The 27,406-nt window shown below is 41.6% G+C and overlaps 1 protein-coding gene across 2 annotated transcripts; it reads left to right on the top strand.

The window, feature by feature from the left end:
- The first annotated feature begins 20,900 nt into the window (after positions 1–20,900).
- Positions 20,901–27,091, top strand: meox1 (mesenchyme homeobox 1). 2 transcript variants are annotated; one of them, XM_077200731.1, is made up of 3 exons: positions 20,901–21,685; positions 25,543–25,715; positions 26,342–27,091. In XM_077200731.1, the coding sequence occupies exons 1-3, from the start codon at positions 21,220–21,222 to the stop codon at positions 26,462–26,464; spliced, it is 762 nt and encodes a 253-aa protein (XP_077056846.1). In that variant the 5' UTR covers positions 20,901–21,219; the 3' UTR covers positions 26,465–27,091. The 2 variants fall into 2 exon arrangements, with proteins under 2 accessions (XP_077056846.1, XP_077056847.1); XM_077200732.1 differs by lacking the exon at positions 25,543–25,715 and having other exon boundaries at positions 21,090–21,685; positions 26,342–26,557.
- The last annotated feature ends 315 nt before the right edge of the window (positions 27,092–27,406 follow it).

Genomic DNA, 27,406 nt, shown 5'->3' with positions numbered 1-27,406 from the left:
ATGGCTAGAGACCTCCTCTTATGGGCACAAACCAACCTGAGCTCTCTGAGAGCAGCGCATATACCGGGCGTCCAGAATGTGGGCACGGATATGCTTTCACGGGGCAACACTCCCCTCGGCGAGTGGTCCCTGAACCCACAGACGGTCAGTCTGATATGGAAGGTGTTTTGCGAGGCCGAAGTCGACTTGTTCGCCTCGAGAATCAACACCCACTGCATATTGTTCTTCTCGAAGGACAGGGACGCGCTGGCCCATGTCTGGCCCATCCGTCCCCTTTATGCCTTTCCCCCTGTCTCGATGATTCCACAAGTCATCAAACGGGTCAGAGAAAGCGGGTGCCCAGTCCTTCTGGTGGCCCCTCTCTGGAAAACCAGACCATGGTTCCCAGAACTGGTTCAGATATCGGACACAATCCCATGGCCTGTCCCACTGAGGAAAGACCTCCTGACACAGGCGAACAGGACATTGTGGCATCCGAGACCCGATTTATGGGCCCTCCATGTTTGGCCCCTCAACGGGTACCCAAAGACCTTCCTAAGAAGGTCTTAAGCACTATATCTGAAGCCAGGGCCCCGTTGACTCGGCACCTTTATGCTTCGAAATGGTCAGGTTTTTCCAGCTTGTGTTCGAAAAATCAGGCTGACCAAGAGTCATGGTAGATATCTGTGGTTCTCTCATTCTTACAGGAGCTGCTGGATGCGGGTCGCTCCCCGTCCACGCTCAAAGTGTGTTAAGAAGACACAGCAAATGAACGCGCTCTACATCAATAAGCGCGATCTCCGGCCGATAAGAGCGCTCTCCCCTGCGTGACGTCAGCCAGTGTGTGCCTGGTGAAGAGAGATAAGCATTAAGTTTCCTGAGGCTGAAACAACAGCAAAACTTCTCCATAAAGTGGACATTCCTTTTAGTGAGTCATTGAAAATACGTAAGTGCGATTCTCTGTACTTTAATTTGGTGACTTTATTTGTTAGTCAAGTGATTTTATGACTTATTGATTTATTATCGTCAGCTTGTTCACTCGCACGAGCAGTATAGTAATTCGTGTGTACAAGTTCATCTTCTGTATTGCCGCTTAATAAGTTTAATTCTTCATTCAGTAGTTTAATGGATGTTTGTAGGTAATACATTTATAGTATTTAGTATATTACATGTGTGGATTATTGATTTCATGTCGTTCGTCACATTTACCGTGCCATTTAATAACATAGCAAAACGACCTTTTACCTACTTTATTCCGCGCGCTTCATGCGCCATCTAGTGGCACTACATAGTATTGTAATGTTTATTTCAGTACGTGTTATATACTTTAAGGATATGATTATTTCTAGCCAATGGTTATAAGTTATTGTGATTATTGTTTACTCATTGTTATCTTTGTTATTTACAGACCACATCTATAAATGTCCACTATATGAGACTTTTGAACAATAAATGCCTGTGGTCTGACTGTGCTATCGTGTCTGAATAATTTCATTCAATTCTGGAAACTGAATCCTGACTCAGATGTCCTGACCGACACACCAGTGCGAACACGCACCCACCTGAACTAGTACATATAGAATAAATTCCTTTTTCATATTGGTCCTTCGAGCCGGATAGTGTGTTTACACTGGACTAAGGATGTCAGAACCCCAGAGTATAGAATATCAGATCCAAGGTACACGGCCTAGACGTTCAGTTCGCCAGCCAGCATACCTCCAAGATTTCGATGTTCAGTATCCAGCGAACGCTAATGTTACGGTACCTTTCATACAGATAGCACAGCAGACACATGGGCGAGAAGATAAACAATGGGACGATACCCCAATTGCTCGTCTGCAAACCACCAGAGATTACAGCTCAGAAGAAGGAGCCAAAGGTGGAGCACCTGATTCTTTAGAGGGAACAAGTCCACAAAGAGAGCCATGGTTTCTCATTAGAGACCAGTGGAGTGCACAAGATGACTACACCCGCTCCTTACCTCTGGATCTTCACGCAACAGTGCATGACATTGAAAAAGAGAACAGAGAGCTTCGTCAATCTCAATTATCAATGAAGGAGGAGATCAGACGACTGACAGAAATCATGCAAGACATGTTAACGAGAAGCCAGTCAAATCAGAGGTCATCGCCCACTGCTAAACAACAGTATCTATCCCAAACAACTCCGGTGCCTTCACCTAGAACGATTTACAGGGAGTCAGAAACACCTGTGCAGGAACCATCACCCCGTGCTCATCCGATACCAGCTCCACGTAGAATTCCCACTCCACAGAGCACAAATCCTTACAGTACAGACAGTAATGCCTATCATGTTCCTCCTCCAGTTCAACATCAGAACGATGGCACCCTTTCTACTGGTAGAGTAGCTGCCCAGGTTCCCTCCAGTATGTCTGACCCCTACAGACATTACCTGAGTAAAAAACAGTCAGAGATGGATAGATCAGCCCCTACTCCCTCAATGCCCGTGGCGCATTATCCCATCCAGCCCTACTGGTTACCATCAAACCAACCGAGACCACAGATGAATGTGAATAGACAGGAGACAACCTACAGAGGTCCTCAGCCAACTATACCTGATTTTTCCCGTCGAGACCCAGGCGAATTCGCCCGCCTTAAGGTAGCCTTGACTAATTTGTTGCCAGAGGACTCAACTGAACTCTTTAAGTACCAGGTTCTAGTTGACCACTTGAAGTTAATGGAAGCTCGCCTGATAGCAGATTCATTCTTGAATTCCCTTACTCCCTATTCAGACACCATGGCAGCCCTTACTGAGAGGTTTGGAGGACCTCATCAACTCGCGTTAAATAGAATAGCTACTGTTATGGACTCCCAGGATGTCCAGTCTGGAGATACTGCAGGCTTTGAACGGTTTGCTCTACAAATCCAGGCACTGGTAGGTCTACTGAAGACACTGGGCACAGAAGGAGAAGTTGAATTACGGTGTGGATCTCATGTGGCTCGTCTCCTCACTAAACTACCTCCTGAGTTGCGGTCATCCTTCAGAAGGCATATGAGTTACGAACCAGGTACTGTGTACACACTGCTTGACTTCGCTAAGTGGCTTAAGTTTGAGTCATGGTGTCAAGACCATGAAAGCATTGGTGGAGACAAAGTTCACAGAGTCAGACAAAGAACAGACTTCCGTAGTAATTCCAAGGTGAAATATCACGCAACCACAATACTCCATGGTGCAGATCAACCATCATTACCGGTGTTGCCACAGCCTGCTAAGAGCACAAATCAAAGCAACGCCTTCTGCCCTTACTGTGATGAGAAAACCCATTACCTGAGCCAGTGCACGTCCTTCCAAGCACTTTCCAAAGACCAAGTGACTGACTGGATAAAGTCGAATAATAGATGTTGGAAGTGTGGACGCTCCCACCGAGCTGCGCAGTGCACTCTGAAGAAGCCATGTCGTCTGTGCAATAGAATACATTTGCAAATCCTCCATGATGTGAATGTTAAGCCAACGAAGGAAGGCACCTGCCTTGTCAGCTGTACCAATACACCGCTGTACATGGACAGGCCTGAAGGGTCCAATCGAGTCCTTCTTAAGATCATCAGAGTTATCTTGCAACACAAAGGTCAGAGCTTAGACACATATGCCGTGCTCGATGACGGTTCAGAGCACACAATACTTCTGTCATCTGCAGCTCAAAGACTAGGTCTCACAGGGAAGTCAGAGGATTTAGCCTTGAGGACTATAAGGCAGGACATAACAACACTCCATGGCACAGCAGTTTCCTTCAGGATCTCAACACCCTCTCAACCAAATAAGAGCTATCTCATCGAGAGAGCCTTTACAGCGGAACCCCTGAGCCTAGCAGAACATTCTTATCCGGTTGCAGCCCTTCAGCAGAAATACAGCCACTTGAGAGGTCTACCACTTCAGCCAATTCATAAAGCCAGCCCAATGCTGTTGATCGGAGCAGACCATCCTAACCTAATGACCCCTATAGAACCAGTCCGCCTTGCTCCACCAGGTGGTCCGGCTGCCATTAAGACACGTCTGGGTTGGACTCTGCAAGGTCCAGCACGAGTTCTTGAAGAGAAGTTGAAGTCACAGCAGTGTTTGCATATCACCATTAAACCTTCAATGGTGGAACTTTTTCAGAATGTCGAGAGACTCTGGCAGGCCGATGTCCTCCCCATTAGATCCGAAGGGCTGCTCACAAGGTCAAAACAAGATCAAGAAGCTCTTACCCTTTTACAGACTCAGACCAGGAGAATACTGATTGATGGAGTTAACCGATATGCTACCCCACTCCTTCGCAAGAAAGACATGGTTCTTCTTCAAGCTTCTAAAGAGGCTGTACTACCAAACCTAAGGAGCACAGAGAAGCGTCTAGAAAGGGACACCATTAAAGCTGCTGCATATAAGGAAGAGATAAGGAAGCTGGAAGTCTCTGGCTATGCACGCAAACTTCCTCCTGAAGAAGTCAACACTGATGGTGAGTCATGGTTCATTCCTCACCATATGGTTCATCATAATGGAAAGAATCGTGTGGTTTTCAACTGTTCCTTCCAGTTTGAAGGCCACAGCTTGAATGACTACTTACTGCCTGGACCAGCGTTAGGCCCGTCCTTATTGGGTGTCCTGTTACGCTTCCGTGAGCACAGAGTTGCAATCAGTGGTGACATTAAGGGGATGTTTCATCAGGTCCGCCTTCTGCCTGAAGATAAACATCTCCTCCGTTTTGTGTGGCGGGACCTTGACAGAACCAAACCTCCTGATGTCTACGAGTGGCAGGTTTTACCCTTTGGCACCACTTGTAGCCCGTGCTGTGCCATTTACGCTCTTCAACGGCACATCATCGACCACAGCAAGCCTAATGATGATGTCAGAGTCACGGTAGAGGAAAACTTCTATGTGGACAACTGCTTGCGGAGTCTGCAGTCACCTGAGGAAGCAAGAAACCTGGTGGATAAACTCCGCCAAATCCTTGCCAGTGGTGGGTTTGATCTTCGTCAGTGGGCAAGTAATGTTCCAAGTGTGGTTGAGCACCTGCCAACAGACGCACGATCCAACAGCACAGAATTGTGGTTGTCACAAGATCGGACTGACATACAGGAATCCACACTGGGTTTAAAGTGGTACTGCCAATTAGACACCCTTGGGTATAAAACCCGACCAGTGAAGCCTGGACCACGTACCCTTCGTCACATCTACAGAGTGCTCGCAACTCAGTACGACCCACTTGGTTTCATTATCCCCTTTACCACACGAGCTAAAGTTTTGGTACAAAGGTTGTGGGACAAGCAGAGGGAATGGGATGATCCCAACCTACCTGATGACCTTTTGAAATCCTGGAATGACTGGGAAGAAGAACTCCCTACCTTAGCCAGCATGTCCCTGCCTCGTTGTTTCGTATCCTCAGACACCGACCAGTTCCAGGTTACCCGTCAGATACACATCTTTTGTGATGCCTCTGAGCAGGCTTATGGGTCTGTCTCGTATCTGCGCACAGAGAATGATAGTGGTCAAGTCCAGCTTGCCTTCATCATGGCCAGATCTAAAGTTGCTCCTAAGCGAAGACATACCATACCTCGATTGGAGTTATGCGCCGCCCTGAATGGCGCTCAGCTAGCCAAACTGCTTAAGACTGAGCTTACCGTGGAAATCAGCAGAGTGTTTATGTGGACAGATTCCACAACGGTACTCGCCTGGATCAACTCAGAATCATACAGATTCAAAGTTTTCGTTGGAACCAGGATAGCGGAGATCCAAGACCTTGCAACAGGGTGTACCTGGCGGTACGTGGACTCTGATAGGAATCCAGCAGATGACCTGACTCGGGGTAAAACCCTCAAAGGCCTGTCAGTGACCAATAGATGGAGTCAAGGACCATCATTCCTCCTTGAACCTGAGTCAGCATGGCCAATAACTCCTAGTCTACAAGCTCCGGAGGATAAAGCAGAGCACCGTAAGGGAATTTTCTGTGGCATTTCAACAGAAATTATTCTCCCAAGCATTCCTGATCCTGTTACTTACAGTTCCTGGAAGGAGCTAGTAGAGGCAACAGCTCAGAACCTTAAAGGAACAGAACAGCCCTCAGCGGCAGATTATCAAGCTGCAGAATTGCTCATCCTCCAGAAATCCCAGAGTGACAGTTTCCCTGATGATTACAGATTACTTAAGGCCGGGAAGCCTGTACAGTCAACCAGTCGGCTTCTTACCCTTGCACCAGAATATGACGAGTCCAGTCAGCTTGTCAGAGTTGGTGGCCGTCTGCGACGGGCTGAAGGACTGAAATCGTCAGTAATCCACCCCGTAGTTCTACATCCTCATAATTTCAGCACTAAATTACTGATCCAGGACTACGATTACAAGCTCTGCCACCCGGGATCCGAGAGAGTTTTTGCAGAAATGAGGAGAAACTTCTGGATATTGAGAGGACGCGAAGCCATTCGCAAGCAACAGCATCTATGCAAAGAGTGTCAAAAGTGGAAGAGCAAGCCAGTTATTCCCAAAATGGCAGATCTACCGCCAGCCCGCTTGAGACTACATAAGCCACCATTCTACAGTACCGGAATGGACTGTTTCGGGCCATTCCAAATTAAAATTGGCAGGCGCTGTGAGAAGAGGTGGGGAGTAATCTTTAAGTGCCTCACTACAAGAAGTATACATCTGGATCTTCTCACTTCCATTGATACAGACTCATTCCTTATGGCCTAAAGGAGGTTTGTAGCCCGGCGTGGCACACCATTTGAATTAATTTCGGACCAGGGCACCAATTTCCGTGGAGGAGAAAGAGAGCTCCAAGAAGCCTTGTCTTCTCTCAGCCCTCAACTCCAACAACAGCTCGCCAAACAGAAAATATCCTTCCGCTTCAACCCACCGAATGCTCCACACTTTGGCGGAGCCTGGGAAAGAGAGATTCGGTCAGTGAAAAATGCCCTGCGCACCACCATTGGCGCACAGGTTGTGACCGAAGAGGTGCTCCTGACAGTCCTCATTGAAGTTGAAGGCATTTTAAACAGTAAACCATTAGGATACACCTCAAGTAACATAGCTGACGTTGATCCTGTTACGCCTAACTACCTGCTCATGGGGCGGCCGGATAGTTCCTTACCACCGGTGGTCTATCCAGCTACTGAACTCATGGAGCGGCGGAGATGGAGGCAAAGTCAGGTATCGGCTGATCAGTTCTGGTCGAGTTTCATCCATCACTACTTACCTACACTACAATCTCGTAGCAAGTGGCATTCCGAGGTTAGGAACATTTCCACTGGAGATGTAGTTATGGTTGTAGACCCACAGGTCCCACGTGCTTTGTGGTTATTGGGCAAAGTTATGAAAACCTTCCCTGGTCCAGATGGAAGTATTAGAGCAGCTGAGATCCAAATCAATGATAAGATCTACACCCGACCTGTTGCTCGTTTGATTCCCCTGCCTTCTTTCTCAGACGAAGATTTATCTGTCCAGGACTTATCCCCTAAAAACTGATTAAGCCTATAAAGAACAAATACGCTCAGCATATTTGGGGGCGGCAGTGTTAAGAAGACACAGCAAATGAACGCGCTCTACATCAATAAGCGCGATCTGCGGCCAATAAGAGCGCTCTCCCCTGCGTGACGTCAGCCAGTGTGTGCCTGGTGAAGAGAGATAAGTATTAAGTTTCCTGAGTCTGAAACAACAGCAAAACTTCTCCATAAAGTGGACATTCCTTTTAGTTAGTCATTGAAAATACGTAAGTGCGATTCTCTGTACTTTAATTTGGTGACTTTATTTGTTAGTCAAGTGATTGTATGACTTATTGGTTTATTATCGTCAGCTTGTTCACTCGCACGAGCAGTATAGTAATTCGTGTGTACAAGTTCATCTTCTGTATTGCCGCTTAATAAGTTTAATTCTTCATTCAGTAGTTTAATGGATGTTTGTAGGTAATACATTTATAGTATTTAGTATATTACATGTGTGGATTATTGATTTCATGTCGTTCTTCACATTTACCGTGCCATTTAATAACATAGCAAAACGACCTTTTACCTACTTTATTCCGCGCGCTTCATGCGCCACCTAGTGGCACTACATAGTATTGTAATGTTTATTTCAGTACGTGTTATATACTTTAAGGATATGATTATTTCTAGCCAATGGTTATAAGTTATTGTGATTATTGTTTACTCATTGTTATCTTTGTTATTTACAGACCACATCTATAAATGTCCACTATATGAGACTTTTGAACAATAAATGCCTGTGGTCTGACTGTGCTATCGTGTCTGAATAATTTCATTCAATTCTGGAAACTGAATCCTGACTCAGATGTCCTGACCGACACACCAGTGCGAACACGCACCCACCTGAACTAGTACATATAGAATAAATTCCTTTTTCATAAAGTGTATGTGGCTGCCATAGCAGCACATCATGTTCTGCTGGCTGGCCAGTCACTGGGAAGAAACGACCTGGTTGTGAGATTCCTTAAAGGTGCTAGGAGAATGAACCCCTCCAAACCTCCATCTCTGCCGTCTTGGGACCTCTCCATGGTCCTGGGGGCTCTGAAAGGTCCGCCTTTCGAACCGCTCAAATCGGTTGATCTAAAACCCCTCTTGCTGAAGACCGCTCTCCTTATGGCGTGGCATCTATCAAGCAAGTGGGAGATCTGCAGGCGCTCTCTGTGAGCCCTGCATGTTTGGAGTTGGGTCCAGATGACTCCAGAGTCATCCTCAAGCCCAGACATGGTTACGTTCCTAAAGTACTCTCAACACCGTTCAGAGCACAGGTGGTGACGTTATCAGCCCTCCCTCCTTCTGCAGAGGATGGAGAGGTTAATCTTCTCTGCCCTGTCAGAGCGCTGAGAATCTATCTGGAGCGTTCTGCGTCTTTTAGACAATCAGGACAGCTTTTTGTCTGCTTTGGTGGTAGATCCAAGGGGGATCCAGTCACTAAGTAAAGACTGTCTAGATGGATAGTGGATGCTATTTCTATGGCTTATACCGCAGCGGGTCAAGTTTGCCCTATAGGCATCAAGGCCCATTCGACCAGAGGTATGGCCTCGTCATGGGCTTGGTCATCTGGCATTCCCATTAGTGATATTTGTGATGCGGCCGGCTGGTCCTCGCCTTCCACATTTATGAGTTTTTATAATATGGAAGTGCCTTCCCTGCAGGCGAAGGTGCTTTCGGTATGATTAAGACCCGTCGGTGGCCGGTCTTATCATATATTACTGTGCACAATCACATTCACATATATATATATATAACCCACTGCTGGCCGGTTGTATTTCATGCATAAACCCGCTGTTGCTGGTTATATTTACATATATAAAACCCACATTTTTTTCGGTTATATGACATATATAAAACCCGCTTTTGGCCGGTTATATGACATATATAAAACCCGCTTTGCCGGTTATATTCCATATGTGGCAGAGCGGGTTAGACCCCGCCCTGTTATTTGTGGCTGTCACATGAGTGATAGATGTGGCAGCCTATCGGCCGCTGTCTCTGGCCTATTTAAAGACTGTCTATGCCACCTGGTGATGCGTCATTGTTAGCTGCGCCCCTTGTTGCAGGCGCGCCGCCATTCAATGCTGGCCGTGTTTGGTTGGCAGCGCCGCGCTGATGTGCAGGCTGTTCCGTTCCCCCAGTTGGTTTGCTTTTATGTGTACGCTGCTGTGAGCAACCGCACGCTTATACAATTCCGTGATGATCAACTGGATATTGATTCTTTTGAAGATGCTCCGTCTTAATGCGGACGTTGGGCTGATCGTTTTCTGCATAAAATCCATTTAGACTGCGCTGCTGTCTTGCTGCTGTGCTGCTGTGTTTCTGTTTTTGTTGTATGTCTTCATCGCTACAACCATCGATCTGTTCACCGCTGCAGGTGCCGAAGTTGTGTACGTGGGCTCGCCCTTCAGTCATCTTATTATTGGCTGCCTGTGTGTTAAGTTGTATGTTTCTTTACTTTGTTTTTGGTTAGTTTGGATGTTGATTATTGTGCAATGTGTTAAGTTGTAACTTTGTTGCCCTGTGATTTGTGAACTTCTTTTTTTCTACAAGTTAGTGTTCCCTTGTGGTGAGTGTTTGGTATCACCAACCACTCTGAATTTTGTTATTAGTTGTGTCTAGTATCATTTGTTTAGTGTATTCATTAATCTTGTTTTTGTTTATTTTAGGCTGATGGACCCCGGGTTGGGAGGCTAGCTTTCCTTGTCTTCTGGTGGTGGTGGTACTTCAAGCACTTAGTGTGGTTTGCCGCTTGTAACCACTTATACCTCACTGGGCGTGCGTGTGTGTGTGCGTGTGGCTTTTGAATTAGGTACTTAGCTAGCCTACCCCACTGCGGGTGAGCCTCAGCAATCTTAACAGTTAATTATTTTATTTTATTTTCTCGTTTATCGTGTGTGTGGATGAACAGTGTGGTACGAGTCATGTGTGTGTGACATTCTGCCTTACAGTGACCAGAAGGTTTTACCTATTGATGTGAACTTAATACATTTACTTTTGTACTGATATCCACGTCTCTTTGCCCTCCATGGTAACGAACCTGTGTGCCCTATTTACTTTGGGTAGTTATTTCCCCTCTCTTTGAAGAGGGGTGGCGTAGTCAGCTTGTTATTTATTTACCACTATACGATTTGGTATTTTTCAACCGTTTATTCTCGCCACCACGCTACACATACATATATAAAACCCGCTTTGGCCGGTTATATTCCATACATATATAAACCCGCTTTGGCCGGTTATAATTTCATATATAAACCCACTTGACTGGTTATATGTTCGTATACTAATAACCCCGACAGTGTCTGGGTTCATTGGTGTAGTATATTGGGTTATTTCTAACTGATGTATACTATTTTTTACATAATTATATGGTTATGGCTTGTTCTGTATGCTCAGGGGTCCTGAGTTGCAGTGGCAGCCAGTTACTCAGTGCGGCGTTTTGCATGGCGTCCCCACTGCGTATAGCTACGCAATACGAAATGAACGTTCGAAAGGGAACTACTCGGTTACTCACGTAACCTCAGTTCCCTGAGTTAGGGAACGAGTATTGCGTAGCCAGCCGCACTATGGTAACATGGCAAGTTGTCGCTTCAGTCGTTAAACCTGCTATAATGGCGAATTCGGGGACTATTATAGACTGAGGTCTATAACAAGCCCCCTTGGCGGGCTCTGACGTGTATGTCACAGAGTGTTCTCATTGGTCGCACATCTGAGGCGCCCGCGCCATTGGTTGTGCAGTTGCCGCAGCGCAGCCTATGAGCGAGCCAGACGCTCATGTTCTAGCTGTGCAGCTGCAAATGCGCTTTAAATAAAGGCTTTAGTAAATCGAGGAAAAGGAGTTTCCCCCACTGCGTATAGCTACGCAATACTCGTTCCCTAACTCAGGGAACTGAGGTTACATGAGTAACCGAGTAGTTAACATTGCTACATTGACTTTTTTATGCTCGACAAGATTTCATTTAATAATAAAATATCCACCCCATCACATAAAATAGCAAAAAACCTTGCTCGCAGCAGACATTTTTGTTAGAAATGTTCACAAATATCTCAACACACACAATTATTATTATAATTGATAATTTAGCTTAAGATGACTGTGAAGTCAAACACGTATTTATGTGACTGTAAATATTACTTGAGAAATTAATGAAGAAAAGAGTTTTTTTTGCCGAATTGACTGTCATAGATGGTGTTATGGAAAGTCACGAAGAGCGCCGTCTTCCGGATGACGTCATCCGGCATCTGTCGGAAAAAGCCAACGCGTTCTCATCCCAATGCGTCATATACGACGCTTTTGCCGAAGCGTACATATCCTACGCAAATGGCACCCTTTAGCGTAAATATAACACGCACAGAGTATTGGTAGGTTTAGGTCTGGGGTAGGGTTAGGGTTAGACCACTAGGAGGCGCCTTCTGCCCCATATAGCCTATATCTGCGTCTCATATTTACGCTAAAGGGTGCCATGTGCGTAGGATATGTACGCTTTGGCAAAAGCGTCGTATATGACGCATTGGGATGAGGACGGGCTGAAAAAGCCGATCTCTAATTGCGAGCGCACCTGATAGAGATTGATTCATCATAAGAGCGCATTAAAGACCAAACACAGGCAGAAACAGGAGGGGTGAGAACAAACGCTTGTCCGGCGGGGTTTCCAGTTTGCCTCCTTTTGAAGAAAGGGGAAAATTAACTAGAAGGTATGAGGAAGAAATACAACAGAAATCGGATGAGCATCAGTGACTAATAAAGCCGAGACGCTGCTGGTAGGATGACTGCTTGATTAACTTATATTTTAATAAGACATTTTACTCGATTATGATTAAGAGTATATACGAATTTAAATGTCTAGTAGAATGTGTATATTGTTGTAATCCAATGTCAAGATGTCCGATTGTAATTAGATTTTGTATTCTTTTTCTCTTCCTGTTTTTTTTTTCTTTTTCTTTTTCTTTTTAAAAAGGTTATCAACCTAGTTTGAGCTTGAATCTTGCTACCAAAGAATTTACTGTTTGAAGAAAATCTAACTGCAAATGAAGTTCATCTGTTCCAATGTATTGTGACATGAATGGAAAGTAAAAAACTACAAGTCAAGATTGTAACAACTTAACTGATGTGTGAAATCCGAAAAGAAACTTGACAATGACAATTAAATAAATTATATGACTTAAAATACATAAAAGTATTGAAGTGAGTGAAAATCAAGCTTTTAGTGTTTATAAGTATATATTGTATGGTATTTTTAATCTGCTTTAAGCAAAACCAAGTGCAGATTCATAAGTCAACACCATTGCAGAGAATTTTCTCCTTAAAACTGCAGTGAACCAAAGACAGTCTCACAAAAGCGGGTTGAAATCGCTGGTGTTTCTGACGTCACAAACTACTTTGTAACCAATCATGTCAATGTGTGATCCTCAACGAGTGGATCTCTGGGCTGGTGCGTATGAGTGGAGGCGGAGCCAATTTGCATATTCATAGAACCGCACATACTAAATGAGGCAAGGGTGTAGCGGTAGTTGCATTCAAACATTCATTTTTGGTGTGCGAATTTGATTTTTAATGGATACAATTATTGTCTACAGGTGGACTTTAAAACGTAAACTTTCCAAAATGGAAAGGTGTTTTTTTAAATATATTGTAGGTAGGTTTGGACATGGGGATTGTGTCTCCATACATAGCATGAACCGTAAACACACTCGCAGTCGCACACAATCAGACATTTTAACATTCTCCTTCAGGTGACTATGTAACAGGTCCTCTATGCATCTGTCATGGCTGTGAGCTGATTTACTGATGTACGTTTGCTGTGGCTAACGTTTGAAACTGCAGTCCCATGTCGAGCAAGGAGACTCAGAGGTGTTGAGACAGTCTGGCACTGTGGAGAAGGTGGTCAGACATGCGTGAAACGATGCTCAGGAGAGTCCGGTGCACAAACATGACCGCTTACAGACTCGAAACCTCACAGCTGGGGCCGTAGCCCACTCACTCAGCTCAAATGCACTGCAGTATACTACAAAGAATTAGATTTCAGAAGTTATTAATGTAGGATTAATGTATAGGATATACATAAGATATAATATATAGGATACTTTTCAAGGGTTTACTTTTTTATATTCTGATGTGAACAGAAGAACAAAAAAATCCACCACAAAAAAATACTAGAAAATCCCAATACATGAAAATCCCAATGTTAAAACTTTGCATTGCATGACACAATTCTGTGGATAATTTTGTAGATAAAAAAATTGCATATATTTATTAAGCTTATTTGTTAAAATGGCTTCATATTTTGGGCACGTAATGTAATTATACTACACAAAACCCAGAAAAAGAAACCATGCTGAACTGAAAGTCATAGAGTTCCCACTTGTGGCCAAATTCAGAACAGTACAAATGAGGGGCAAGGGAGGAATTTTAAATGTATTTCTTCTTGCCAAAGTCTTGGCTGTATTAATGAGAAATATCCAGCATAGACCCAGTCTCTATGTTGCACAATGTTCTGTGTCTATCAATAGGTATATCTGAGGGCCATATAAACGAAAATGATGTAATGTAATAGAGTCACATAAAAATACAAGGGTCATTCATTGTCTGTGAATAATGATCAGGATGGCTGTGGCTGGTTTAGGTGAAATTGAAGACAGATGTTCTTGTGAAAACATTTCTTGGGTGGTGTAATTTAGGTCACCCTAGACGAAGGTGGGGTGGGGTGCGGGGTCAGTAAAAACAAAAGTCACAGTGAGCACAATCATGCTGTATACTTTCCAGCACCTTGCTGTTTCTGAAGCTTCATAACATAGCGAATAAATCTATTACCCAATGCTTCAGCCAGAATGCTTATGAAACAACCTATAACAGATACTTTTGAGAGTTCAAATGCCTGTAACAAAACAGTGAAAGCTCAAACAGGGACACACTGAACATATGTTCCTGGTGACCTATAACATTTTATAAATGAAAGTATGTCACTGATCATGACAACAACAATCCATCTGGTTAATCTGTCCAATTATCTAATTAGCATCTGTCCCTGCTTTGCTTGTGGTAACCACTGATCTCTCCTGAGAATCAATAAATGTGTTAAACATCACATTAAACACGCATTTCAACACCTACTCATCTGGAACTTATAACTGTGCTGTTCTCAGAAATTACCCCACATGCACTGATCATTTGTTTAAAGAACATCACCCTATATAATATGTCACACGAACTATAACAAGGTTCTATATAATTAACAGTGGTCCCTTTAAATTTATCTACATGAATAATATAATATATGCATGGACTTGAAATATTGATTCGTGATTTTTTTAATGTATAATTTTATCTGAATATTATCTCAAAAGCTTCCTATAAGAAAAAAATAAAACGTAAAAAAAAACATTATCCCTAGCAAACACTGTAACAACATTACAGCAATAATAAAACTAAAGTCAAATAAGATCATTTTCAACACAAATCAATAACCGAGACATAAGACAATGACAGAGAAAGCAAGTATGCGGTGTGATATGAGAGCCATGAAAGTAGCTTGCTGAATGCCTATATCTATAAATTATATACTTTAATGATAATAATAATAATAATAATAACTTATGATATATTATGAAAAATTTATTCTGATGATATACAATTATGATCCACACTACATGTATAAATGTGGATCAGAAATTTAGAGGAAACGATTATTTGCATTACCACTATTAACCACAAGAGGACAGCATTTACATGCAGTTGATGAGAAAAGCTTTCACAGTGGCTTGTTAATAGAACTTAACCTGGACACACATTCAACAGGTTAACAATCATTGACCAGTAACAGAAAATAATATAAAATGACGAACAAAACAGTTTAGGTGCTTACTCTCAAATTAACACTTCATAACTGATCCTTCCTATGCCTCATGGAAACAAATCATAAAGTGCTTCCACATGCACAAACACACTAAATAAATACAATACATCATATATATTCTTATGTTTACAAGAATGATTTCTGTGATCATTTATTTTCCCTCTTATAAAGCTCTTTGCTTTTCAGATTTGTGTTTCTCTTAAAGTAAGTGGCTGTTGTTCAACATCTTTCAGACAATGAAACATGACACTCTTGAGGTCTCATGATAGTCTGCTGAGTGCATTTTGTTTGGCACATAAAAGCAGGACATCAAATGGAATACGCAAAGAGAAAGAAAGCAGCCTGTTCACTGCACACCGCATATCAATACTCAGAGGAAGCTGATATATGTGATGCCACACGCGGAAATGAAATCATGTTCATAACTCTATGAATAAAAGTATCCTGTTTTTCGGAGCTCTCCAACAGCTATACAACATCTTGGTTTTACATTTACTATAAATGGTTTGACCTTCCATATTTGGATCTCAAAGTCACTCTGAAAGGTGCATGAAGCATTGCTCTTCACAATAGATTTATCATTAGCTAAAACAGTTCAACTCTCAGATTTCCAAAGATCACCTGATCCATTACAACACACAATCTACACAGACTCCCAATTGTCACTAATTGAGCATATTCATTTGAACGTCCTTGAAGATTGGGTTTAAATAGATCTGGACAGTTGCAACTACTATTGCTAGCTGTACAACCGATTCTGCAAGACCTCAGGTCTCATAAAAAAGGCCTTTTCCTGAAACATTACACATGAAACTCAACACGCTACATGTTCGCCTGCTGCGGCTTTCAGAGAGAAGTCCAGAGAGACCTACATTGAGCGTATGCTCTCTTAAAGCAAGCCAAACCTGCTATTTGTTGCTCCGTACACTATTCCATCTGGCTTACCTCAGTCTAGCACATCTTGCATCTAAAACCCATTTCATTTGTTAGTTGGATGAAGAAATCAAACTTTTTTTCTTTAGGTCCAAATCTCTCACAACGCTATCTGCAGTGTATCTACTATCAAGAAATATAAAAGTCAGTCTACTTCCCGCATCAAGGCTCAGTGCGGTTCCCACACCTTGGCTACTGGAATTCCCAAATAGCATTTAACGTATGTCACATTCTGAAAGTTCCGGAGAAGCCTGGCACAAAGCAGCAGAGCAATGCAATGCAGCAATGCTTGATTGAAAGGCTTCCGAGAATTCTCTGGCTGTGCGAAGCCCCGTACAGGAGATTCATAATGGATTTAGCAGGACAGGTACACAAAGCTCTTGTGGCCACAGACCGGAGCTGTGTAGAGTTCACTGTTGACATCTGGAATGTCTTTCCTCCCTTGCTTTTCCTTTTGATTGAGGAGTGAGTCACATCAACAGCCAGAGTCGCTTGTTCCTGTGGCTTCAATAGCACTTTCTTTGGCTGAATATTTCCTCTGATAAAAAAGCAAAAACAGATCGGTCAAATATTAACACAACACAGTGTAAATCAGAAATAGACAGAAGACCAGCTCTATATGATATTCTTAAAGTGAAGAAAATACTTTTATCCAAGCACCATGATGGCAGAAATTATGAAACGTGTTATAGTGATCTGTGAACTAGTCAAACCACACACACACTTCAGAACCTCTGGACACCATCCTCGTATGACTAAGACAATTATCGGTAACTTGCAGATGTTCCCTATTGACTCCCATAACAGAAACATTAAAGACCGTGAAAAACATATCATGAGTAATGAGTTTTTCAAAGAGACAAGTTTTAAATTAAATCAACCAATTTACCAAAAAGGGAACTGAAACACATGCTGCAGGGAAATCAGGTGTTTGTCTATAAAAATACAGCATGTAGTCTCTACAAAAATGTGTGTGCATTTATATGCAAGAGTGTGAACACAAAAGAGTATAAAAATAGGATTGAGAGCTAAGTTTAGGGTGTTTGCGTATGTGTGAGTGTGCATGTCATATAAACTGGAGCATGCCTGGTGTCATAAGAGGTGTTTTCCATGGCTGTTCCCTTTTGGCTTGTTGAGTATGTGGAAGCCTGATCCTGAGAACTCTCTGGAGAGCAGTTTGGACCTAGGTTTCAAAGCCCCGAGCTGCACAGCAGGAAGTCCTGCCCTTGGATGTTCGGGACAGGACGGGATCCACAGGAAGGTATTCCATGAACACACCACGCAGGAGTCTCGGCTCTTCCCAGCAAACTCAGACACAGCCCCTTGACAACAGTAAAGTTGAAGTGATGCTTACAGAAAACAATGTTGGTCTGAGACACCATTAGGCCTACTGTTACAAAATCTAGTAAGCTTTCTACCTAGGCAGCAATTTAAGGCACCATATATTCAACACATTCTCCACATCTGTTCCAAAGAGACATCTTCATTTCTGCCAATTTATCAATTTTAGCAAAATTCCTCTTCTTTTATATTTTATGGCAGTTGGTAAACCAATATTAGCTGATACCAAGGCAGCATGGACCTCCTTCAGTTTAGACTCCATATTGAAATTAAGGCAGATGAAAACGAGGTTGTGAGGGATAGAAATTACATTGGCACAAAAAAGCAGTTTTTTTTTTACTCACATGACACATGAATTTGTTACACACGTGTAAACACAAAAATCCGCACGAGATCCGACCCCCTCCCCCTCCGTTCTGAGCCCCTTCCAAATGTGGTTTTATATCAGATACAGATCCGATATCTGACTTGTATTTAAACGTATATCGATTCCCCTTGGAGTTCCAAGCCACCACAAGGCGAAGGAGACACGTACGTTGGCCACAAAAGTCTTTACAATGGCACGCACTGTCTGGATCACGTAATTTTCACAACTTTTAAAACTGTTTTGTGGAGTTTTTGGCTGAAAGGTCTTTCGTTGGCTGAACAATCGGTATGATAAACAACAGTAGGCCTACAACGCACTAATTATATCCCTCACGGTCTCGATTTCATTCCTGTGTCAAGGCGCATCCATGAGCCTACTTCAAAAGCAGCCAATCAAAGCATATTCGGATACAGCCTGTACACCAGGCCAAGCTGCTTCTTCCGTGTTATGCATTCAAGACGGAAAAATAAGTCTAACGTTTTCGTTATATTTTATATGCATCATTTTAATATAATTTCCATCACTTATTTATATATTGGGCCTAATTGAATAAAAACAGTTTTTATGTAAAGCAAACCTTGAGTGAACTGTCTGTGCTGTAATAGCGACTTAATATTACAGCCTACACAACAGAATATTAAAATAACTTTGCAAAATCCGTCATGACCACTAATAAAAGACTTGTTTGACTCGCTTTTTTCCCCTCTCTCTCTCTCTCAACGTCGCAACCACTAGAGGGCAGCACGATTTAGTTTTTCCTTCAACTCGCAACAGACTTCGTGTCAAGTGTCATCTATAATTTTTCACATATGTATGAAACAGTGGAATCAATGCAAAAAAAAAAATATTATACATTTTTATTATATTAAAAAACCTATTTGGAAAATATTTAGGTAATATTAGAAATTTTTTTGCAAGTATTTTAAGGAGAATGTATTTTGAAACCTTACTGTCAATCATTTCACTTGATGGTCATCTCAGTTCAAACAAAAGTTCAGCACCACATGTGTGTGTGTTTTGGTTGTGTGTGTGAGAGTGTGTGTCACAGTTTGGCGGAAGCAGTAAACTGCTCTCTGACCCAAGCCTGGCCTGGGCCGGTGCTCCGTTAGGACTCTCTTTCATCCTTCTTATTCTCTCTGGTGTCATGAAGATGGATCAAATGAAAACACAAAAGCACCCTCTTTGCCCCCAACCTGCCCTGGCCGACTGACGGCAACAGGTTTAAGCATGGAGCAGTGACTACTTCAAGACACAAAATGTGTGTGGACACACACACACACACACACACACACACACACACACACACACACACACACACACACACACACACACACACACACACACACACACACACACACACACACACACACACACACACACACACACACAGAAAGAAAACGTAAAAGTCTGGCACAGATGGCCCATCTAAACGCAAATGCTGTCTAACCCCAGCCCCCTGTGGTCATGGTAGGGACCAGATTGCCAGTAAAGAGGTGGATGCTTCATGGCTCAGCTATTTGCTGGGTAAAGGGAAAGGATTGCAGTCTTACCTCAGACCTTTTAAAGATTACGTTGCTTTAGTTTGGGGTGAAGGCTGTGCTATTCACAAATGTCCGGATCACACAAAGGACAAAGCAAAGCAACAATAAAAAATAACCACAGACCACAGTTCTTAGAAATGCAACTGAACATGTTTGCTCTCCATCACTTGTTATACAGACCGCGTAGAGAGAGAAAACTCGAGATTCCAACCTCAACCACATTGAAATGTCAAGTGAAATCTGTTAAATAGAGTGCTTGCCATACAGAGCAAACGCATGACTAGAATACAAGAGAAATTACTTCACATTTGGACACTGCTTGCATGATTCCAAACAATATGGAATATGGATGGCATGGCAGTGACTGCTTTTAATTATCTGTGATCATTTATATGAAACCAAGCATGCCATTGTTTAAAATATAGGCTATACTTCTGACATTTTTTTTCTCCAATCTGAAACATGAATTTAGAAGTTATCTCTAATATAATGATCAAATATATTGATAATTGCTATTTTTAAAGTATAAATTATAAGTTGACACTTTAATAATATAATATAATATAATATAATATAATATAATATAATATAATATAATATAATATAATATAATATAATATAATATAATATTATTTTTCCAATCAAAGGAATAAAATAGATTTTAAAATATATGAAATCAGAAAACAGTTTGTCACAATATTACTGTTTTTTTCTGTATTTTTGATCAAATAAATGCAGCCTTTATGAGCAAATAAGACATAAAAAAATACGTAAAACATTATGTGTAAAACTGTAATTTTGGAAATTGATTTGTAAATTAATTAATAGCTGATTATCATTATTCAAATATTATCATGTGGTTTGTTTACGTACAGTTTACACAGCATTTTTAAAATGAGCCATGTTTTGTTTATCATATGAATTATTCAAACAATTAAGACGCTAATGAGTTCAGACTAATTTGGTGTTAAAATTAATGACAGCATGTTTGTGTGTTTGTTCTATTAGAGCTTGTGCGCACGAGAGGTGTTGAAGAAAGCACCGCCTAAGTCAGTGTGAGAGAAATCCCTGGCTGTGTCCACAGTCGCCACACACGTCCACAACACAGACTACGCCAGGGTAAAGCACGGCCCGTACTGAGTGGTTCCCACCCAAAAATTGGAAAAGTGAAAATGTGGTTTTGGGGATAAAAGAAGCTAAAAAGGATCCGGTCAACTTTCCGGGTGGGTGTTCATTTTATATTTTACAGACAATGTTCCTTTAAAAGCCAGCACCTGGAAATCCCATTAGATGTGCATATAAAATCCCCCATGATTAATAGTATATGAGGCAGGGCTGGGTTGGGGGGTACCAACATGTGGACCGCAGGACTCCTCCTCTGCAAGCTCACGTTACACTCCATAAACTTGCTACTCTTTCCCACCTAAGCGTTTAAAAAGGAGGAGGGACTGCTTGTCAGGAATGCCTCAGAACTGTGAAAAGAGCTTGTAGAGCTGAGAGTGGATGTAGTGGGTCAGCCTGAAAGCTGAATGAGAGACAGAGAGCGTGTGAGCTGATGTGTTACACCAGAGTGGCCGCTGTAGGAAGGTGTCTGCTTTCATACTTCTCCTTACTGATTTTTGCAAAGGTGGACTTTGAGGTGTTTGTGTGCACATGCAGCAGAAGTGGATATTTCCCAGGTTGACTTGCACCAAACCCAAAAAGTTGCATCTCTGAGGACACCTACTCTGTGCTGCGTGCTCTTCGGCATGGATCAGCCAGCCAGCAGTTGCATGCGGAGCCCTCACACGGGCGGCGCTCTCTGGGGTTGCGTCAGGAGCCCTCATTCGGGAGGATCCGGGGCCGGGCTGCAGCCCTACCAGCAGGCCCCATTCGCCCTGCACCAGAAGCACGATTTCCTGGCCTACACGGACTTCTCCAGCTCCTGCCTGGTGCCGGCGCCGCACACTTATCCTCGCGAGGACAGACTGTATCCGGAGACGCACGGCGGGTACCAGCGGACGGAGTGGCAGTTCTCTCCCTGTGAGCCCAGAGGCAGAGGGCAGGAGCCGTGCCAGGGGGCGGCAGAAGCAGTGGGAGCTGAAATGGACAGTGAAGGGGGACACAGGCTGCCTGTAGCAGTCACAGCATGTCTAGAGGGAGAGTATTCGCCTCAAAGTGTGCCAGCGGTCGACACAGAGAAAAAAAGCTCCAAGCGGAAAAGAGAAATCACAGGTGAGTCATTTAGGCAAGAGGGAATGAGATACGAGGTGATGGTTGAAGTGGTTTACTCCGGCTCGTTTGAACATTCTCATTTTAGGCCTGTTCAGAAATTGTGGCTCATTATGTAAAACAAATCAGTGTAAGGGTTGGTAGGTTTGCACTGAGAGTGTATCTGGTTGAAACACACTGTAGCTGTGGGGATAGTGATATTCATCAGAGTTTGTCCAAAAATGAAAATGATGTCATTGTTTACTCACCTTCATGTCATTTCAAACATGTATGGATTTCTTTCCTCTGCGTAACACACAAAAAATTGATATTTTTGAAAAAAAGTATTTGTTGGTATAATGAAAGTCAATAGGGGTCCAAAATAACACTGGACCCCCTGGCTTTCATTGTATAGGCAAAATACACTTTTTCAAACTATATTCTTTTGTGTTTTACAGAATAAAGAAGGTTTTGGATGACAAGGGTGAGTAAATGATGACAGGACTGTTCTTTAAGGATATAATAGGGATACAATAATTTTACTTCAGATATTCTATCTTTAACTCCTCACGCAAGCGTGCACATGAAGGATGACCCTTAACACATTATTCTGTTATTATTCTGCAGTTGTTTCCTTCAATTGTTGGAGGCTCTTAAAGTTCAGCTTTATAGTGTTCGCTTTTGCTTTCAAATAATCAGTTCGGCAGTTTTGACATTCATCTGTCACACTATCTCAACCCAGATCTGATTTTCTAAAATATTTATTTTGATTATAAAGAATCAAATATATGAAAGTCAACTAAATAATCAGATTTAATGGTAATGAACTGTTTATGAATCTCTATGTGCTCTTTGTTTTATTAATCTCATTAAGGCAATCTAATGGCACCTGGATCAGAAGTGTCATATTACTGACATTTTTGATCATAGATCTTTTTTATTATTATTAAAATGACCTTTTGCACCGTAGTATTCTGTGTATCAAACTGTAAGGTTTTGAGCCCATCTTTTGACTAAAAATTCATATTCACCATTTTTAATACCTTAAATTTGAGGTTTTCTACAATAATTATGTCCAGAAATAATTAAATCTACATAATTTTAGTAATGAACACTCTCCTTACTTGCAATTTCACACTATTCGGAAAGGAGGAAAAGTGAACCTCAGTGTTTGTGGCACATCTGGTGCATTAATTTCATCTCTCAGCCTTTCTGTGGAAAATGAGACAGCTTTGCTTTTCTGGGATGAAGGAAAATAATCTCTTCTCCAATAGTCTCTTGTATAACATTGGCCAAAACAGCAAGACAATATACATTTTATGAGTGGCATTTATAAATGATTCGCTCACATCCATCACCAGGCCCTCTACAACAATGCATCCAGGCCTCATAGTCTAATGTGGGGAATAAATATACGCTTTCCTTCTCTGTGTTACCTTAATGTAACCCTACATCACTTGCGGTCGAAACAAGCCAGACCACGTCTGTAATATAACTTGCCTGCGATCCCACTTCTACATTCTTATCCATTGACATTTTCCTGTCGTTAAGCAGTAACAGGATCTCCACAGAACACATTCTCCATTTGACTGGAGAGAAATTCACCATCATGAAAATATTCATCACTGAGGCTGAGGTTTAAGCGTGCATTAATGTGACAGAATTTGTTGTAAAATGTTTGGGTAAATCATAGAAAGACACAAGGTGTGAAAAGTTTTGGCTAGGATATGATAATAAAATCTGGTAGTGATTATGTTTTCACCAGTTTTTCTTTTTTTTTTTTTTTTTTTTTACCTGAAATGACAAGCAGACACTCATGATTACATGAAATTGTAAACAGATGTGATATTTGCTCCCAAAAATTAATTCTGAATCACGAAGTATGTGCTCATCATTTTTGTTTTTCTTACATCACAAGTCTGCTGTTTATTTCAGTTTAGGATGTGTATAGTCTTAAGTAGAAGAGAATTTAATAATTTGAACTGAGCAAACTTGATACATTATTTATATAGGGGGGGGGGGGGGGGTGGGGGGGGGTCAAATTGATCAGAAGTTACAGTAAAGATTTTTTTTTAATGTTACACAAGATTCTATTTTAAATAAATGAAATAGAACTGTCTATTCATCAAATAATTAATGTTTTAGCATTTAGCAAAGTTTTTAGAATCAAATTAGCATATTAGAATGATTTCTGAAGTAATGATGCTGAAAATTCAGCTTTGCATCACAGGAATAAATTATATTTAAAAAAATATTCAAATAGAAAACAATTTGTTTTAAATGGTCATAATATTTAACAATATTACTGTTTTTTTTTGTATTTTGAATCAAATATATGCAGACTTGGTGAGCATAAGAGACTTCTTTTAAAACATAAAAATCCTACCGATCCCAAAATTTTGAACGACAGTGTTATATTTATATATATATATATATATATATATATATATATATATAATATGAATATGTCTGAATGACATACTATGTCTGAATGACATATTTCACTTTGTACTGCTCTTCTGTCAGTTGTCTTTTAAAGATCAAGTGTTGAACAAGTTTACAGACAGCATTTTGACTGTTCCACTGTGTTTGATAACCAATAATGGATGTAAAATTAAGCTTGTCAACTCATTTTGACTTAATTTGGACAAATGACTTTGGCCCCTAATACATAAAATGCCAAATGCCCACCAGACACCCCACCGAGGGGAGGTTGCTCCCTAAATGTTTATGGGGTTTTGCTGGGTAAATTTATTGGAGTCTGTTTTTTTGGAGCATGCACATACCCATAGTGCCAGGTGTTTCTCCCCCAACCTGCCACCACCTTTCCATTTACTACCCTCGGCAGTGCATTTAAATGAACAGGACTTTAATGACGATAATATCGCGCCTTCTAAAAGGAACAGAGGCTACAGGTTGCCATATGTGAGAAAGTACTTGTCTCACTTTCCCACTCACATCTGGCAGTTCAGTCCATTTCATAGTCTGGCCAGGATCTGGCAAACACGAAGCACGAATTCTCACATTGACAAATTAAAGTCAATTCACAGAAATTGCATCAGCTTTCTTTCAGTGCTACCGGTTCTAATATAATGTACAAGGGTTCACAAGGTTGGAATAACTATTTAAACTTACACAAATCTGTGTAACGTAAATCATCATTCTTGCATATAACTCTTAAAAGAGCGCATTTTGATAGAAAACTTTTTTTAGTGTCAGGGAATTATAGGACACAAACTCACACACACTCTTAGACTTCATTCAAGCCTTTGTTCTTTTGTTAGCGGATTTAACAATGTTCCGGTGAATTCCTTGCTAACTTGAGTCCTCTGTGGTCAGTTGCAGCCTTGACAACCCCCAAACTCCCAGCATGCTTTAACTGGGGCTCAAGCACCCTGTGATCTGAACTGAGCCCTGTGCAAATGTCTGCCCTGTGTGGCCCACAAAACGGCTTGTAACCATGTTTTAATGCAGACAGAGTTTTAAAGTTAACATGCATGAAAACACACACTGCTCCTGAGGGAACTGAACTTTAGTGTTGCGTTTGAGTTTATTCCTTTCTTGAAAGGAATAGTTGAAAATGCTGTCATCATTTACTTACTCAATATCGTATACCGAATCTGCATGACTTTTTTTTTCTTCTGTGAAACACAAAAGATGATATTTTGAAACTGTTTTGGTCTGTACAATGACAGTCGATAGTGTTTTAAACTACATTGGACCTGATTGACTTTCATTGTATAGACAAAAACACCACAAGAAATAACGTTTTTTTTATTTTTATTTGTGAACTAGGTTTACTTTAAGTAAACCTGTTACGCATGTTTAACTGCCATATCACAAAACTAATGCTAACTATTATTTTCCTTTGTATCCTACAGATATTCAGGACTCAAGCTTCAAGGCAGACTCGAACTGCAAGGCTAGAAAGGAACGAACAGCCTTTACCAAAGAGCAACTTCGAGAGCTAGAAGCCGAGTTTACCCACCACAACTACTTGACCCGCCTGCGACGCTACGAGATCGCTGTCAACCTTGACCTCACTGAGAGACAGGTACAATAGATACTTCGATTCATACTAATGGTATTTTTGGCTGAAAACAGCAAAGAAAACACTCAGTCTAAATAAGTCTATGTGAAAAATGATTGACAATAGCGACGCAGAGCCGTCATCCCATCAATCCTTGACTTCACTCTTCAGCGATTCGGACTAGGCTGTTTTTTATAAAAAAAAATTTTTGTGTTAAACTCAGACCACACTTAGCTTGGTCCTTGATGGTTTTCCCAGGCCCAATCCCAATCACATGCCAGATCCCAGCACAACTCTGGGCTTCTCCCGAATCCCTTTGCAACTCTTTCTCCACTTTTTTCCGATGCATCCTACAGATCTTGGCCGCCTGCCACACTTTGCTTTCAAAAATGAGTGGCAGACAGATTCAGTCGAGAAGGAGCATGTAAAAATAGTGTGGGAACAGATGGTCCATGTTCCTGTGTTTCCACGGGGAGAGAGATGCACAGGGGTCACAGACTTGCGTTCCTCAGAGCTTAGCCGTCAGAAATAATGTCACATATCTCTTGATTTGCTGGCTGCAGAATTATCTCGATTCACTCAAGAGAGTGCACATTTATTGTCAAAATCATTTCCAGACAGTTTTAACGCATCAGCGTTTTTATTCGCAGGTGAAAGTGTGGTTTCAAAACAGACGGATGAAGTGGAAGAGAGTGAAAGGAGGACAGCCTGCCTCTCCTCATGACCTTGAAGCAGATGAGATGGACTCCGCCGCCTCTCCCAGCTCTGAGTAAAACTCAGATCTAGACGTTTCCTCATATTTACAGTCACCCAACTCACCCTGGCAATGCGCACAACGTCCAAATTTTTTTCACTAGTCCTTCCACGTATCCCGTTACACTGCTTCATGGACAAAAGCGTCCGTGCTTCCTGTTGCTCTCTCCGCTCAGATGACTAATTATCAACAGAGCTTCAACAGCTTGGAAGCACCATCCACTTTCAGTCCACATGTTTCACTTTCATTCATAAACAGATCGAGTGAAATCAGAGGCCTATAAAAACCCAATTACTCATGTGTAAAAACAATTTATATTAACTGTTCAAGCCCTGGTTTAATAGCTTTGACCTCCAGCCATGACGACATGATGTAGGTCTTTCACACTGTGGTGGTGGTGCCTGAAGCCTGATCAGAACCACCTGTGAAGCTCCACAGATAGACGGACGGTCTTAGGATCACGCCAAACCCCCAAAGCATCGATATCACATGTCTTTATTTTTACCCTAAACGGTGTTGTCAGGTTGCTCTTAGAATAAACCATTTCCCTTTTTTTGTACCTTTCTTTTTTTATATGAAATTATTAAAGCACAGATGTTACTTAAAAATGAGAAAAAAAATCAATAAATCTGAAAACTAAGAAAAACCTAATTGTGATAATTTTTTCTTCAGATCTCCTTTGAATTGTAATACTAATGATTTTATACGGACTCCTTCTGGCGTGGAGGCAGGTTTATGCAAATGCAAATGTGAATCTAATTTAATCTAAACACAAATCAATTCTGTGTGATTTTTAAACTACTTGCATGACATGCATACTTTACACACCAAGGTAGTCTGAAGAATGTTTCAACTGCTTTTGTTCATAAAATAAAAGTCAAATACGGTCCAAAGCAATGTGTATGGACAAAAGAATTGTTTTAACACAAAAGAAAGTAATACAGGATTGGAATAACATGAG

Source organism: Siphateles boraxobius, unplaced genomic scaffold (assembly GCF_051911475.1).
Source record: "Siphateles boraxobius isolate OS27281-9 unplaced genomic scaffold, OSU_SipBor_1 46, whole genome shotgun sequence".
NCBI lineage: Eukaryota > Metazoa > Chordata > Actinopteri > Cypriniformes > Leuciscidae > Siphateles > Siphateles boraxobius.
Note: the sequence above shows the minus strand (reverse complement) of the source record. Positions and strands in the feature narration are given on the sequence as shown.